Source organism: Dendropsophus ebraccatus, chromosome 15 (genome assembly GCF_027789765.1).
Source record: "Dendropsophus ebraccatus isolate aDenEbr1 chromosome 15, aDenEbr1.pat, whole genome shotgun sequence".
NCBI classification, from domain to species: domain Eukaryota; kingdom Metazoa; phylum Chordata; class Amphibia; order Anura; family Hylidae; genus Dendropsophus; species Dendropsophus ebraccatus.
The window spans coordinates 11,340,868-11,357,848 of record NC_091468.1 but is presented as its reverse complement, the minus strand read 5'-3'; the positions used below and the strand labels follow the sequence as shown (position 1 = coordinate 11,357,848).

The 16,981-nt window shown below is 42.1% G+C and overlaps 1 protein-coding gene across 1 annotated transcript in view; it reads right to left on the bottom strand.

Moving 5' to 3' along the window:
- The window catches only part of USH2A (usherin), a 504,580-nt gene that overhangs the window by 127,540 nt on the left and 360,059 nt on the right, over window positions 1-16,981 (bottom strand). The window contains exon 50 of the mRNA XM_069955428.1: window positions 9,957-10,178. Within this exon, the coding sequence (XP_069811529.1) occupies window positions 9,957-10,178 (222 nt within the window). The remainder of the gene's footprint in view (window positions 1-9,956; window positions 10,179-16,981) is intronic.

Sequence of the window (16,981 nt, the reverse complement as noted above, 5' to 3'; positions counted from 1 at the left end):
ACTAGTAACCAAGCCAGGGGTAGCGACCTGGGGGTCGCCTGCCGCAGCATCCCGCCTTGCGGCGGGCTCTGGTGAGAACCAGCGGCCCCTTAGACTACGCTCCCTGGTGAGGTTAGTGCCATCGCTAGTGATGGTTCAGTGGATCCACTACTCCAGGCGTTACACATATTAGGTGGCTCTATAAGTCAATGTAATGACAAGGGAAAAAACAAGGCCAAGTATCCATCCACAGACAGCTGTTTCAGGGTGTTGCCCCTCATCACTGTGGAGCAGGATTCTGGCTTGGTGGAAGCAATGCCTGGTAGAGTCATACGGGCTCGTAACAAAACTGCTCCCTAGGGTCCTTGATTTCACACTTGTTTCGTCAATAGAGGTGAGTGACAACCAAAACCCTAAACCTGAGACAATAATTTGGGTAAGGCCAAGGCAAAGAGTCCACTCACTGCTATAGTTCAATATTTGTATTGTTTTTTCCACACCTTGGCACCTAGCACCCAAGGCAGCCATTTACAGTACATTCCAAACTGGTGACACTGCCAGATTGTACACATTGTACCTTTCATATACTGTATCTGTCTGTGCTTCCATAACATAAAAAAATGCTTTTATTATCTGGTGCAAAGTGTCAAAAAGGCATTCCCAAGCCTCCTCGCTCCTCCTCCCATTCCTATCCCTGCCTTGGGCTCTGTTAAACAGGAATAGGGATAGGAGGAGGAGTGAAGTAATGTTACAGCCTTCAGCACTTCAGGAGTTGGGGAACATGTCTCTGACTCTTTGCACCTGAGAATAAAAGCATTTTTCTATGTTATGGAAGCACAGACGGATATATGAGAGGCACCATGTGTCTTCTTGCCCTAGCAGCTATAGAACAGTGTCAGCGGTTTGGATCCTGAATTGCAGATGATCAATTCACTCAAACATCCTAGAAGTTGAGAGGGGATTTTTTTTTTATAAGCCTGTTCTTATAATTGCATAATGTAATACCCATAGCTTCCAATGGAAGTTATACTACTTACTACTACTTCAACTACTAGTTATACTACTTACTACTACTATTACTACTAATACTTGTTATATTAATTCTACTATTACTTCTTCTACTTGTTATACTACTTACTACTACTAGTATTAATGCTACTATCACTGCCACTTGTTATTCTACTCTTTTCCGTGGAAATTCATTTGCTTTCTATCTTTCTTTGTACTTCCCTGACATACTGTAACTTAAAACTCCCCAAAGCAAATTCTATAACATACAAAATCTTAATTTCTAGACAAACCCTTGGGCCCCCTTCATGCACCTGGGCCCAGGTACAAGTTCTCCTCTCACCCTCCCCACAGCCTCCCTTTGCCCACTCACATTCTCTACTTCAAAATTTGCCCCTTACATTTCCATTAATTGAAACCCTATGGGAGACTTTTTGCGTTGACACCTTCTTTCTCCCATTAAAACCCCAACTTGTCCAGCACTAAGACTATCCCCTCCCTACAATCCAACACAGCAATCCTCTATCCTGTCATGTTCTGTCAACCCAAATTTTCTCAGTAAAGTCAAGGAGAAAGTGTATTGTAATGGAAAAAAAAATCTGTTTTCATGAAATCCTGCCAACAATTATTTAATGTGCATCACAGAAGCGAAGGAATGTATAAACACAGCTGGCTGATGAATAACTAATTCAATAAATCTGTAAAACCAATGGTTTACAGCGAGCATTAGAATTAAACGGCATAAGCTTACGAGGCAGAAGATAAGCTATATAGAATATTAAGCCAGGCTCTAATATTCACGACTTTGGACATATTGGCCGGTGTTGCCAGTGGAGGGATCACAGATGTGAGAAGAGCAGCTATAGGGTTAATAAGATCATAAAATTCACAAGTTTTCAGATGGGCCAGGCTCTAGATTGTTCTAGATTGTTACTAGAAGAAACGTTTAATGTATTAGTGCATGGAGGAATGGTCCTGTCTCTTCTCCCATCTAATACAAGCAGAATTGGTGGTCAACAAAATCTCTGCCAATGTATGTTATATGTCTTAGCATTAGTCTAGAAGGCCACCATTCAGACCAGAGTTTTCCTGCCGTGTCCCCATATAGTAATAATGCCCCCTGATATGCCTCCATATAGTAATATTGACCCCTTGTGTGCCCTCATATAGTAATAATGTCTTCTGTTGTGGCCTTCATATAGTAATAATGTCTCCTACCGCACCCCCATATAGTAATAATGTCTCCTGCTGTGCCCTCCATATAGTAATAATGCCTCCTGCTGTGCCCCCATTTTGTAATAATGTCTCCTGCTGTGCCTCCATATAGTAATACTGTCCCCTATGCCTCCATATAGTAATAATGCCCCTGCTGTGCCTCCATATAGTAATAATGTCCCCTACTGTGCCCCACATATAGTAATAATGTCTCCTGCTGTGCCCCCATATAGTAAATGTCTGCTATGCCTCCATATAGTAATAATGCCCCTGCTGTGTCTCCATATAGTAATAATTCCTCCTGCTGTGCCTCCATATAGTAATAATGTCCCCTATGCCTCCATATAGTAATAATGCCCCTGCTGTGCCTCAATATAGTAATAATGTCCCCTGCTGTGCCCCCACATATAGTAATAATGTCTCCTGCTGTGCCCCCATTTAGTAATAATGCCCCTGCTGTGCCTCCATATAGTAATAATGTCTTCTGCTGTCCCCATATAGTAATACTATCTCCTGCTGTGTCCCCATATAGTAATAATGCCCCTGCTGTGCCCATATGGTAATAATGCCCCTGATGTGCCTCCATATAGTAATAATGTCTCCGGCTGTCCCCATATAGTAATAATATCTCCTGCTGTGTCCCCATATAGTAATAATGTCCCCTGCTGTTCCCCTATATAGTAATAATGTCTCCTGCTGTCCCCTATATAGTAATAATGCCCTCTGCTGTGCCCCCATATAGTAATAATGCCCCCCCCGGACACCCCCATAGTAAAAGACTCATGCTGTCTCTGGAAGAAAGTGACCATGTTTTTATAGCACTGGTTTACCCCTTTAAACTGTAGTGATCTGTGAGAAGCTGCAATGCACATTCTAAACAGAGAGTTTTTCATTTGGTACATGGGTAAAAAAAAAAGTTCTCCGCTTTTTTCTGCAACCAACTGCACAGAAATGAAGCAAGTAAATAGCAAACTAAGCTCTGCTACCTCCACATTCGCCGCCGCAGCAGCACAGCTCCCGTCCATTGCAGGACAGTACAAGATCATTACATCCCTGAGCCCGTTCTCCCCGCTCCACCCAGTAATAAAGCTGTTGTGTTAATGTCAGAGTAAATAGCCTATTATTTGTTTTAGCAGTTTACAGCAGTTTTTGGATCTCGTCTCTCTACAAACCCATTAGAGCTATTTAATACAATGAATTAGGGAAATAAACATCAGCAATGAATTTAAGGCTGTAAAAAATTAATAGGTGTAGTGAAATTTCAATGATTCTGCCTGGTCCAATAAAACAAGTCACACAGGAGGCTGGTAATGCCATGGCCTTAAAATAGAACTCGGTTATCTATGCAATGACCAATAATTCATCTGAATGTCTTACATGTATATACTGGCACACCTGACACCGAGATGGCCACCCGCGTGATTATATAGCAGGGAGGGGGGAGGCCATGATCCAGCATATTCCAGCCCGGACGGCTGATCACACTATCGTCAATCATCCGGCTACACATAAGTTTGACACAGCTCTTTCTCTCTAAGGGTATGTTTACACTGAGAAAAAGGCGAGGAAATGAAGAGGAAAGTTTTCCGCTTGAAATTTCCTCTTCTTCGGCTCTGGCGGAATAGGCGCCCAATTGGCATGGAAAGCAGAAATTCAAAGCCCCGATAACCTCTATGGGATTTCTCTAGCGGAATCCGCCCAAAAGACTGACATGTTAATTCTTTAGACGAGAAGTGGATCCAAACATTTCCTAAATGTTTTCGCGCAAATTTTCCGCTGTGTGAACAAAAAAGCGGAGATTCCATTGAACACAATAGGACATTGCTCTGTACTAAAGATGAGCGAGTAGTGAAAGATTCGACTTTCGAGAATTCTAATCGAATAGGCACCGATATTCGACTATTCAAACGAGTATTCGATCCCATTATAGTCTATGGGAAAAAAATTTGCTGCACTTGGAAATCAAAATTCGACCACTTGGAGGTCACCAAGTCCCCCATGAAACCTCCCTAAACGATGCAAACAAAACACCTTCGGAATGACACTGGGACATTAGGGGGAGTATGCCTGGGTGCACCCAACACCCCAAAATCGCAGTATAATGCCACTCTCTGCAGTTGCGAAGGAAAAATATTTGCGAACGCTTAACGAACATGTATGGCAATGTTCACACATTTCATTTGTATTTCTTGCGCAGTGTTACATACATGATTCCAATGTGCGTCCGCAGAGCATCATGTTGTTCGCGCGTATCATGCGTACTGCTGTACTAATGTAACTGGAACAGTATGTATGACGTGCCTTTTTCTGGGCTACTGGAATAATATGTATCATGTGCCTTATACTAGGCTACTGGAACAGTATGTATCAGGTGCCCTTAGTGGGCCACTGGAACAGTATATATCAGGTGCCCTTAGTGGGCTACTGGAACAGTATATATCAGGTGCCCTTAGTGGGCTACTGGAACAGTATATATCAGGTGCCCTTAGTGGGCTACTGGAACAATATGTATAACGAGCCCTTAGTGGTGTTAAACAAGGACACTATAAGTCACTTGTACACACAGGGTACTGGAATGAATACACCTGCTGCTGATAATGTTATATCATCTATTTCTTAGCACTGAGAAGCTTTGGATTCAGAGATTACTTTTTCGCTTGATCTTAGCCCTGAAAAGGACTTTTGGGTTCTGTAGTAAGCCTGCCTAACCAAACCGCTACTAAAACCTATCTCTCCCTGCTCCAAGATCTTTCCCTAGCTAGATAGAAAGCACATCTGCGGTCGAGAGGCGGGAGCCAAGTATTTAAGATTCAAGGTCATGTGGTTCAGCCATCCAATGAGGGGAAACGCTGTTTTCGTGCTGCGTGTGTACTCCCAGGGTCCCTCACGGCCTCCCTGTATGGTCATTGGATAAAAAAACGCCAACTGCGATTGGGGGGCTTTCGAATGTTTCCCGCATATTCGCCTCACTACTCGATTGAATTTGAATCTTTCGAAACCACAATATTCGATCGATTCCGATTAAAATACCTCGCCTATTCCTTGCACTAAATAAAGTAATAATGTCTCCTGCTGTGGCCTTCATATAGTAATAATGTCCCCTGCTGTGCCTCCAAATAGTAATAATGTCTCCTATACCTCCATATAGTAATAATGCCCCCTGCTGTGGCCCATATTTTAATAATGTCCCTGCTGTGCCCCCATATAATAATAATGCCCTGCAGCTGCCGCTCTCCACTCAAAGACAGTGACATTTCACTTCTTTGAGCGGAAGGCGGCGGCTGTGCCCTCTCACTTACTCAAAGCAGCACACTGGGTACGGCGGGATTCCGCGGCAAAAGCTCCGCCACAGAATTCCAACGTTCTTGCTCAGTGTGAACGGGGCCTAATACTGTGTATGCATACAGTCTGATGGGGGGATATTTTTACCGAAACGGTAGTGTAGAGGGGAGGAGTTCGGCAAGGTAGTCCCAACCCAATGTAGTACTGTGCTCTGAGAGTAAGAAGTTTACTTATGCCCGTGTATAGACTATAGTTTGACCACCTTCTGCCCTACAGTGTCTAGCTTCCCGTCCTAATAGGGTGATACAAGCCCCAGCCTTGGTTATTTGGGTGAAGCTAAGTGTCTGAGCCTCCTCGGTTACCTTTACTGCAAGATAGAATATGTCGACCTTCTTGGTAGCTTTGTTCTATCCAGGCTAGTTCCTCTTGTGTATTAGGATACTGCCCTGCACCTTTTAGACTGGTTGACGGCATGGGCTAGGATGATCCCTGACTCTTCTCTCTTGGTAGTGTCTAGCACTGCATAATAGATATAGTAGGAATACTAAAAAAAAAGTATGTCTCTGGTTGCTTCAGCATACGCGTGTCTTAACCAACTCACTCAACACACTGTCTGAACTGAACTTCCTCCCACATAGGGTTAACTAGCTACTTCCCCAGGGGCTGTGTGTGTGTGTGTGTGTGTGTGGAGAGCAAGGATAGGTAGAGGAAGAAAGAGTATCTCCTATAGGTCAGCACAGAACACATGGTACAATAACAACAGTAACCCTTTGTTAACTTCAGCTGTGCATGAAATAACAAGACTTAAAAGTAACACTGACACCTAGTGGTGAAATTAGAGAATACTACCTTCATCACCACTGAACCTGAAGAGAGAACTTTACGACAGGTGCCTAAGGCACTTAACAGTGGGGCACCACACTTTCTCTATCCCAGGACTTATGACATTATAGACCAGCGATGGGGAACCTTGGCCCTTCAGCTTCGCAAAATTACAATTCCCACCAGATATAAACAGGTGTATTTTAAGACATAGTAAGGTCATTTTACACCTCCAAAAGGCACAATTCTTCACAATGTGACTGGACATAGCCTAAAACCCTAAGCACTCAGTTACATTATTTTGTATTTGCGCAGAAATTATACAACCTGGTACAGCAGCACAGTGCTATTCAGGTGAATGGGCCTAAGCTGCAGTACCAGGCACAGCCACTTCTAAATGTATGGCGCTGTTGGAATCAGCTGGTAGGTGGGGTATCATTTTAGTTCCTTCAGTGCCACAACAATATTGCCCTCCCACCTAATAAAACCGTATAATAGTCAGAGTGTTTGCATAATACCCACAGAATACTGCAGCTCAATTAAAGGGGTATTCTGATATCGCTAGGCTAGGCCTTCACTCTGTAATGTAGGGAAGAAGGGGCCATGACTGAAATGCTAGATCAGTGCTGCCATCCCTTTGTTCTCAGGATCTATTGATTTCCCAGAGTTTGGCGCGGAACAGATTAAAGGGGTACTCTGGAGAAAAAAAAATCTTTAAAATCAACGGGTGTCAGAAAGTTATACAGATTTGTATTTTACTTTTATTTAAAAATCTCCAGTCTTCCCATACTTATCAGCTGCTGTATGTCCTACAGGAAGTGGTGTATTCTCCCCAATCTGACACAGTGCTCTCTGCTGCCACCTCTGTCCATGTCAGGAACTGTCCAGAGCAGGACAGATTTTTTTTTATAGGGATTTGCTGCTGCTCTGGACAGTTCCTGACATGGACAGAGGTAGCAGCAGAGAGCACTGTGTCAGACTGGAAAGAATACACCACTTCCTGCAGGACACACAGCGGCTTTTAAGTACTGAAAGACTGGAGATTTTTAATTAGAAGTAAAAATACAAATCTACATAACTTTCTAAAACCAGTTGATTTAAAAGAAAGAAAAAAGATTTTCATTAGATAACCCCTTTAAGTAAGTACTGAGATTGGAAACTTAGATGTCATTTACCAATATAGTGCCATAGGAAGAAATATGCTAGTAGCTGGAAAATCTTTCCTATTTCCTATTCCTATCTATAGAGTGTATGTAAGTCAGAATGTCAGCGACTATATGCATAGTCCAAGGCCACATATATATATATATATATATATATATATATATATATATATATATATATATATATATATATGTGTGTATGTTAGCAGCAGGTTGGATATATATTTATAGACAGGTTCCCGATTGTCGGTATTCCTTCTCTTGCTGGAATGCAGCTCATGCTCCTTCTCCCAGGACACTTGTATTACACTCGTATACAGCTCATCCGCCCATGGAGAGCAGTAAAACCTAATGCTGCCCCAGCACTTCTCCTCACACAGCATCTGGTAATTCACTCCATTTATAAAATACATATTGACAAAGACAACTGAACTGGGAACAAAGGAGATTTGATTTGGTGTGAGAAAGTCAAATCAATGTTATGTTATTAAAGGACGCAATTCAGGGGCGGTGTGAGCGGCATGGGGGCACGCTATATATCGGGGGCCCCACTCGCTTAGGGTAGGTATACTGATGCAAGGAGTATTATACAAAGCTTTAATAATACGCGTCAAAATTAAATATAATAATATAGTTGGCATTTTTATTGTCTTCCCTCCTCTTGGTGTAGTTTCCACAGCCTGCAGGACCCTAGTGTGACCTATAGATGTCCCCGTTGCAATTGCTTTCTACAAGCCACAAAACTTGTAAATTATTATTATTTTTTTTTTTTTTGGGGGGGGGGGGATAAAAAAAAACTGGGGCAATACTTTCATTCTTGATTAAAAAAAATGCACAGCAATAAATAAAAAAATAATATTAATAATTATTAATATATCTATCTCCTATCTATCTATCTCCTATCTATCTATCTATCTATCTATCTATCTATCTATCTATAAATCATCTATCTCCTATCTATCTATCTATCTATCTATCTATCTATCTATCTATCTCCTATCTATCTATCTATCTATCTATCTATCTATCTCCTATCTATCTATCTATCTATCTATCTATCTATCTATCTCCTATCTATCTATCTATCTATCTCCTATCTATCTATCTATCTATCTATCTATCTATCTATCTATCTATCTCCTATCTATCTATCTATCTATCTATCAATCATCTATCTCCTATCTATCTATCTATCTCCTATCTATCTATCTATCTATCTATCTATCTATCTATCTATCTATCTCCTATCTATCTATCTATCTATCTATCTATCTATCTATCTATCTATCTATCTCCTATCTATCTATCTATCTCCTATCTATCTATCTCCTATCTATCTATCTCCTATCTATCTATCTCCTATCTATCTATCTCCTATCTATCTATCTATCTCCTATCTATCTATCTATCTATCTATCTATCTATCTATCTATCTCCTATCTATCTATCTCCTATCTATCTATCTATCTATATCTATCTATCTATCTATCTATCTATCTATCTATCTATCTATCTATCTATCTATCTATCTCCTATCTATCTATCTATCTATCTATCTATCTATCTCCTATCTATCTATCTCCTATCTATCTATCTATCTATCTATCTATCTATCTATCTATCTATCTCCTATCTATCTATCTATCTATCTATCTCCTATCTATCTATCTATCTATCTATCTATCTATCTATCTATCTCCTATCTATCTATCTATCTATCTATCTATCTCCTATCTATCTATCTATCTATCTATCTATCTATCTATCTATCTATCAAACAGCGCAGTTCACACTGTGAATTGTATATGAACTGTGTATGTATGTGAACTGGCAATATATAGTGGGGAAACTACCTACTAAGGGCCTACATACTTCTTACCTAAAGGGAAGGTGTCATCAGAAAACAACTTATTGTATAAATAATGTTTTTATGTTAAACATAATTTTGAAGAATTGTTGGTGAAATTTTTTCTAATTTTCCATTGTTCTATCTATAATATAAAGTAATCCTGAGATCTTGCAGTTTTCATTCTCACCACTGGGGATAAAACTAAGCTGAGACTTCCTGTTGTGTCTGTGGTGATAGGAGAAAGCTGCTTTAAAGTGATCTGTACAGCATTGCAGCATCATGTGACCCCAGTAGATAGAGCAGACAATATCTCCCTGTGGAATGACCTTTGCAAAGGTCACAGAGCACGCTCAGTTATGTTCACATTCATCTCAAGGGGACAGAGTATGTCTATTGCCGTCTATGTCTATGAGTCTTGCTGTAAACATGTCACTAATTGCTGTTAAGAACAGCTCAGGGAATATGCCAGCCCCCATAACAATGTACAAAAAAGAAAATAACAAAAAATCAAGTCAGAAAATAGAAACAGATTAGAATAAAAGAACAAGTTTTAGTGTCCGACTTAAGTCAGTAAGAGAAAATTTAGGTGACACCTTCCCTTTAACCTCACAGCAAAGAATGACTGAATGTTCACTTACCCAGTGACTTCCTATACAGAGATCCCTCCTGTCCGTCACCACAGCAGATAAAGTCCGGCGGGATCATTCTACCACCGCAACATCTCTGAGTGAAGCCGTCATGGAGTGACTGTCCGCAGCAGATCTGGGCTCCAGCCTTGGAGTAGGGGCTATCTCCGCAACAGGAGTCTCCGGTTCCGATAGATACTCTGTTCTGTGCACTGTCGTAACAGCAGATCTCTCCTGTACATAGACGTAAAACATACATGTAAGATAAAATACTAACTCTAATACTGCATCCTATCTTGGTTCTTAAAAGATTTGTGGGATAAAGTTTCTCCTTGAGGAGAGCATGTGGAGACTCATAGGATTCTGGAAAAGAGAATATGCAAAGCAGCTGTCTCCCAGAAAGGAAAGGTCTTGCTCTCTGGCGCCACCTAGTGGAGGTAGCATCTCTGCACGTCAACGACAGTATAACAATATATGACATTTCTGACATTATACGGCTTGGATGACAATATAACCGTGTCACAGATTTATGGCATCTTCAAAATTGTTGACTATTCACAATTTGCACTTGCAAATCCTGACCAGATCTGTGCAGATGTCAATGTGATGCGAACCATGCGTTGAAGGGGATTTTTCCTGTTCATCACTTGTCAGAACACTGCACATGAGTCTTGACGATCCAGCACATATGCAGTGCAGGGGAATTCCTAATGATGAAGCGAGCGAGGAGGATGGACGGAGAGGCGGTGCAGGCCTAGGGCACAGACACTCTAGGCCATGTCCATTTGACACAGGGCTGCAAGTTTAAAAGTTGTTTTTTAGGACAAAAACAGCATCACATGCCGAATGGACCCCAGGACAGATCTTGGATTAAAAGCAGCAATTGGACGGTACCAGTGGTTTGAGGGGGGGGTACTGTGGCAGTCTCGTGATCTGCCCCAGTACAAACACCACTACTCCCAGCCACAGTAGGAATCCTATGTCCTAAGTACAATAAAGCCGCTCCATCTACCCCTCCAATGGGTTTGGCTAGACCTTTCTCAGGCAGGATTGGATTTGTTGCCCTTGACATCTTTTGATATCTAGTAAGAGATCCTAATTGTAGGTTGTGTGAATGTGTGAATAAGGCCTACATGCCCTCAAGTAGAAAGATGGTCCCAGACCAAAGGGACAAGACCTCACCTATGCCAGCATTGACAGGGTCTTTTCCCTTTGACCTGTCCCAACCAGAGTTCTTTATCTCATTTTTGAAGAACATGGTTAAGATTAGATTTGGCAAATCAAGATTTGTTCTGCTAATCGGGCTGCCAATTCACTTTGTTCAGCAAAGCGAGTTCCTGCCTATTCGTGAAGAAAATTCACAAAATAAAACAAAATGGCGCCGCACATGCTGTCTGACGCGTCACTGGGTGGGAGAAAGGGATAAACCATAATCCTTAGCGCCCGTCCAATCAGCTGAGGGCCCCTCTGTAATGTAAGCACCTCCCCCTCTATATAAGGAGGTTTGGTAAAGGAGATGGCCAGTTGGCTGTGTGTGGAGAAGAGAACAAGATAGCAGCGGGCAGCTAGAGCAGAGCAGGGAGAGACTAACAGAGCGATATAGGGACAGAGAGGAGAGGAATGGCCGAAATTGGAGGATTGACTGACTGATTGACATTTTTTTAAATTGTGATTTTCTGATTTTTGACACTTTATAACAACATGATCTAACATATTCCCCTTTCTGTAAAAGTCCCAGTACTGTAGCTACTATAGTTTTGGCTGTTTTAATGAAATTGGTTAAGATTCGATTCCTGAATCTTAACGAGTTTGGCCAAAAACCTGTGAAGCTCACGAAACGAATTTCCGACTTCTTGGCTAAGATGTCATCTTATAGCAACCCTTTACCAGGACACAACTGGTCTGTAATATCTGGAACATGGCTGGTCTTGGGGAAACGGTGCAACCTGTGTGGTCTCATATAGAGCGTCCCATCAACACCATAGAGAGCACCGTTGACCTTGATGGTCTCGGCACCCAGCCTTGCACCCCAGAACAGTACAGTTTGGGCACTGCCATTGTACTGTTTGGACACCACAGAAGATGCTACACATGGATACAACCAACCCAAGGCTAATCATACACTTTACAGATGTGTTGGCTAAACCAGCCAATTTCGATGGGGGACTCATCTATGAATCAGTTTTACCCATGTTTTAGCTTCCTTCAAGTGAATCACAACCATCACATTGTGATTCTCTGCACAGTTCCTGTGATTAAATGATGGAATTACAGATAATTCTATTTCCGTCTGTACCTAAACACCTGAACCTAAAATAAACCCTCGGTGGTTGTCAGGAGATATGAGCGTCAATCCGAGCGGATAGGTAACAGCGGATCGAGGCAATTTACAACCTTCCAGCACAGAATGATTAATTACACCTAATTAATAACATGATTGTGTTGACACATCTAATTATTCCAGCAAAAAGTTTAATCAACATGAACATCCCCTTTAAGATCAAATTACCTGGTCAATAATGATATTCCAAAGCAAAATCCACAATTATGAAGAATAGAATAAGGCTCTGTTCATATCACTATGGAAACTTCTGTTGGGGGTATATTTTGGGGCGATTTATTACTGTGTACCTCCAAGGATGGGTTACAGCATAGGTTACAGTATAGGCTTATAGTAATATACATCCCCCATAGTTTCCTATGTGAAAAATAATATATCGAGCGGTACACCCTTTTTGTCGGATGCCTCTGCATTGAAAAGCATAGTTGGCGTATTTGTCCATAGCAACCAATTAGATTCCAGGCCTCTGAAAAAAGGAAGCTTAAAGGGGTTATCCAGGCTTAGAAAAAGCTACTTTCTCGCAAAAACAGCGCCACCCCTGTCGTCTGGTTGTGTGTGCTATTACAGTTCTGCTCCCTTCACTTTTATGGAACTGAGTTGCAAAACCCCAAACCCAACCAGAGCACAGGACACCATGTTTACTAAGCCTGGATATCCCCTTTAAAGGGGTATTTCTATCTCAGTTTTTATCTCCCAATTGATTGGATACCAAGCTGATCACTGGGGTCCCACCAAGTATCCAGTGGCTCCATAGACTTATAACAGAGTTGCTTGGATGGAGATTGCTGAGAGTCGGCTCATTCTCCTCATTGGTGGGGGTCTCAGCAAAGACCATCGCTGACAAAAACCTTTGATATGTCCCTTTTTAATGAGTTTAAAGAGACCCTGCCAGGAGGTTTATCTTGTCCTATCCCAGGGTAGTATAAACTAGTGACAGAGAAGCTGAATAGAATGATGTATTACTTACAATATTCTGTGCAGCTGATCCAGAGATCTCCTCCTGAATAACATGGACAATAAGTAGTCCTCTCTATTATGTGCATGAGCCCAGTAGTCCTGGATATTTATGAGATGCTGAAAACTCCACCCACCAGCTGCTGATTGGGAGTTATCTATCCATGCTGTTTATAGGCAGTCAACTATCAATCAACAGCTGAAGGGTGGGGGAAGGGGTGTGGCAAGAATCCTATTCTTCTGCATATTAGGAGAACTGCCACTTGTAAAAAAAAAGGGGTCGAAAGAGTTAATTGCAAGAGATGAGCACAACTCAAGCATGCTGGGGTCTGTCCAAACCCATAGGCTGTATCTATGTTTTCCCAGGCTCCCTAGGGCCGCATCCAACTTCTACAGCCACCAGTAATCAAATGCTGCACCCTAGAGTTTAGATGGACCCGAGCATGCTTGAGTTCCACTGATCTCTAGTATTTAAATTTGGGCCTCTGATATTCTCTAGAGTGCCCCCCCTCCCCCCCAAAAAAAATAAAATAAAATAAAATAAAAAGAAAGGTCCATAGCTGTTTTGTCAAAGGGCCTCCGCTAATACTGATTTGACCCTACCATCTAGCGTCTTTGGTGGCCTTCCAGCTCCCCCAACAGCAGATGTCAGAGGAGAGAAGGATTAGGTTGTTGGATTTTTCCTTTTGATCTCAGAGAGATAAACCTCTAACAGAGATGTCTAGCATTACCATCTCTATCTCCATTCAGAACAAGCCGAGGAAAGCATCTATTTGCAATGTCCCATAGCGGGTGTGCCACTTCTTTATTGCAGCATATGTAGGTCGGTATTATGTGTTTGTATGCTTTGGGATAGGAAGATGTAATTTGCACTCCCACCACCAGATGTCACTATGTGTTTCCCACTGTCTAGCACGGCTGAAGGAGAGTCACAAGAAGGGTTAACCATAATACTGTATTTTCCTCATGTTTATGTTGCTGTCTGATTTTTACTGTGCACCAATCCCTGGCTGATGAATGTGTAAAGAAAATAATAAAATTTGTACATACCTCTCCACGCTCCCTGGTATCTTCCTGGCTTCTGCAAGTCGCTTGTAGCCCCTGGAACTGCAGAGTCAGTCTCTAAAGGGACAAACTGCTCAGCCAATCACTAGCTGAGACAGAACTGCACAGTGGGCAGTGATTGGCTGAGCAGCTTGTCCCTTTAGAGACTGACTCTGCAGTTCTCCCGGTGGCTGTGCCTTCCAACCAGGAAGAGACTGAGAAGCGGACAGAAGCATCGGGGAGTGTGGACAGTTATGTATAAACTATTATTTAACACTAAATACAAGGGCTGTGTGGACATCTTTAATTATACATACATTATATATATATATATATATATATATATATATATATTCCTTGCTGCATGATAACACAGCCGTGTAATGGCTCTGTAAGCAAGCGCTGATCTAGCAGATTGGCGCTTGCTTATCCGGAACAACGGGCTAGGCATTGGGCCATGTAATAGGACCATTAGTCAGAGATATTGTGACAGTATCATGAGAGAGAGAGCCTACTGAGCACTAGATGGTGCCTACATTCCTGGCCTAGTGTCACTCGGTGCCCACAAGACAGCATTAGGCGGATGTTCATTAATGTGAGCAACAGTACTCTATTCTAAGCCCCCACAGCTGAGTATCCAACTGATCCAACTGGATAGGGCCCTTGGGCAGTCCACTGTCACCATCGCTGAGTAACCAACTAAATTATAGTCAAGTAACTAAAGATTGTTTCTGAGTATATGTATAATTCCCACCATAGAGAGGCTGTGATGGTCCAAAGTATATTCCTGCATCTACCAGTAAAGAAGCTATGAACTGTCAGAGTATATTTCCATATCTATATCCACCAGCGAGAAGCTAAGAATACTTGTATAGTACTAGTGAGAAACTGTGAAGAAACTGATTTACTGTGTTATCCGCACTTCATTGAAAGACCTGTTACAGTGTGTACCATCACTTTAAATAAGATTCAAGGAAATGTTGTATCTGGTTAAAGGGGAACTATCAGTAGGTGAGACAAATCTAACCTGCTGATATGTCCCTACTGTGGACGGGGCGCTGAGAAAGAAGGTATGTCTCTTATCTTCATCCTCAGCGCCATTCTGGTGCAGTCATTTGTTACATGAACTGGTAAGACTGTTAGGTGCACTGCCCGCCACCATAGTGCTGATCCACCCCCGGCTGGCCCGCCTATTTGTAATGGTAATCAACAGCCAGGGGCAGGCTAAACCTGGGGGCGGGCAGTGCTTCTAAAGGGTGCTACTAATGGTCTTACTGGGCTGTAATGGCATCGAGGATGAAGGTAAGAGACATTTTCTGTGCACAATAGGGACAGGTTAGATCTGTATAACCTGCTGACAGTTTCCCTTTAAGTTAAAGGAGAAGTCCGGAAAAAATTTCCCACTTCCTGGATAACATGGTGATGTCACTTCCTGGATAACATGGTGGTGTCACTTCCTGGATAACATGGTGGTGTCACTTCCTGGATAACATGGTGATGTTACTTCCGGGATAACATGGTGATGTCACGACCCGACTCCCAGAGCTGTGTGGGCTGTGGCTGCTGGAGAGGATGATGGCAGAGGGATGCTCAGTGCCCCTCCAGTGCCCTGTGTCCCTCAGTGTCCCTCTGCCATCATCCTCTCCAGCAGCCACAGCCCGCACAGCTCTGGGAGTCGGGTCGTGACATCACCATGTTATCCAGGAAGTGACATCACCATGTTATCCAGGAAGTGACATCACCATGTTATCCAGGAAGGGACATCACCATGTTATCCGGGAATTACTTCACCATTTTATCCAGGAAGTGACATCACCATGTTATCCAGCAAGTGACATCACCATGTTATCCAGGAAGTGACATCACCATGTTATCCAGGAAGTGACATCACCATGTCATCCAGGAAGTGACATCAGCATGTTATCCAGGAAGTTACATTACCATGTTATCCAGAAAGTGACATCACTATGTTACCCAGGAAGTGACATCACCAGTGAAGTGAAGCTTTGATGCAGCAGTAAGTGCAGGGAAAAAACCCTTTATGTGCATTTCCCATAATAAGTGTATACTGGGGATTCGTATAACTTTTGGGGGGCAATACAATACTTTAAAAAAAAAAATTCACAGGACTTTGCTGTACCGCGACATTTTTCAACCTAGCAACCCCTGGTTAGTCGGGGGGGAAGGTGTAGGGAAGAAAAAGTAAGAAAAATGTAATTGCCCTATAACATTTCACACATTGATTTGTTACATTCACAAGTTAATTTTTTTTTCTAATGATCTGATTTCCAAGCCTCAAATCACATCCAATGTAAATCGCTGTCGTCACACAATATACCGTATACCCTTTTTTTTCCCTATCTAGTTCCTTTTAAGGCTTGATATTATGTCATCGCTCTTCTCTAGTCGGCCGGCTTCCCCCTAGTTAGTCCTGATTTACAGCAAGTCCAATCATTTCTTTTTTTCCCAAAGATGTAAACACAGATTAATTCTCACCGACCACTGGATGGAGATAGAGGTTATAAAATAAATTCTTTCCATTATGGAGCATTGAGATTAATGAGACTATTTAACTGCCTTAGCCGCTTCTCCTGTGTGATAGCATTTTCTGATGACATCATCGGAGCATTCAGAATATTGTGATATATGAATTACTTTGCCAGGGTTTAAAGCCGGGAGATGTGCAGAGTGAAATTGG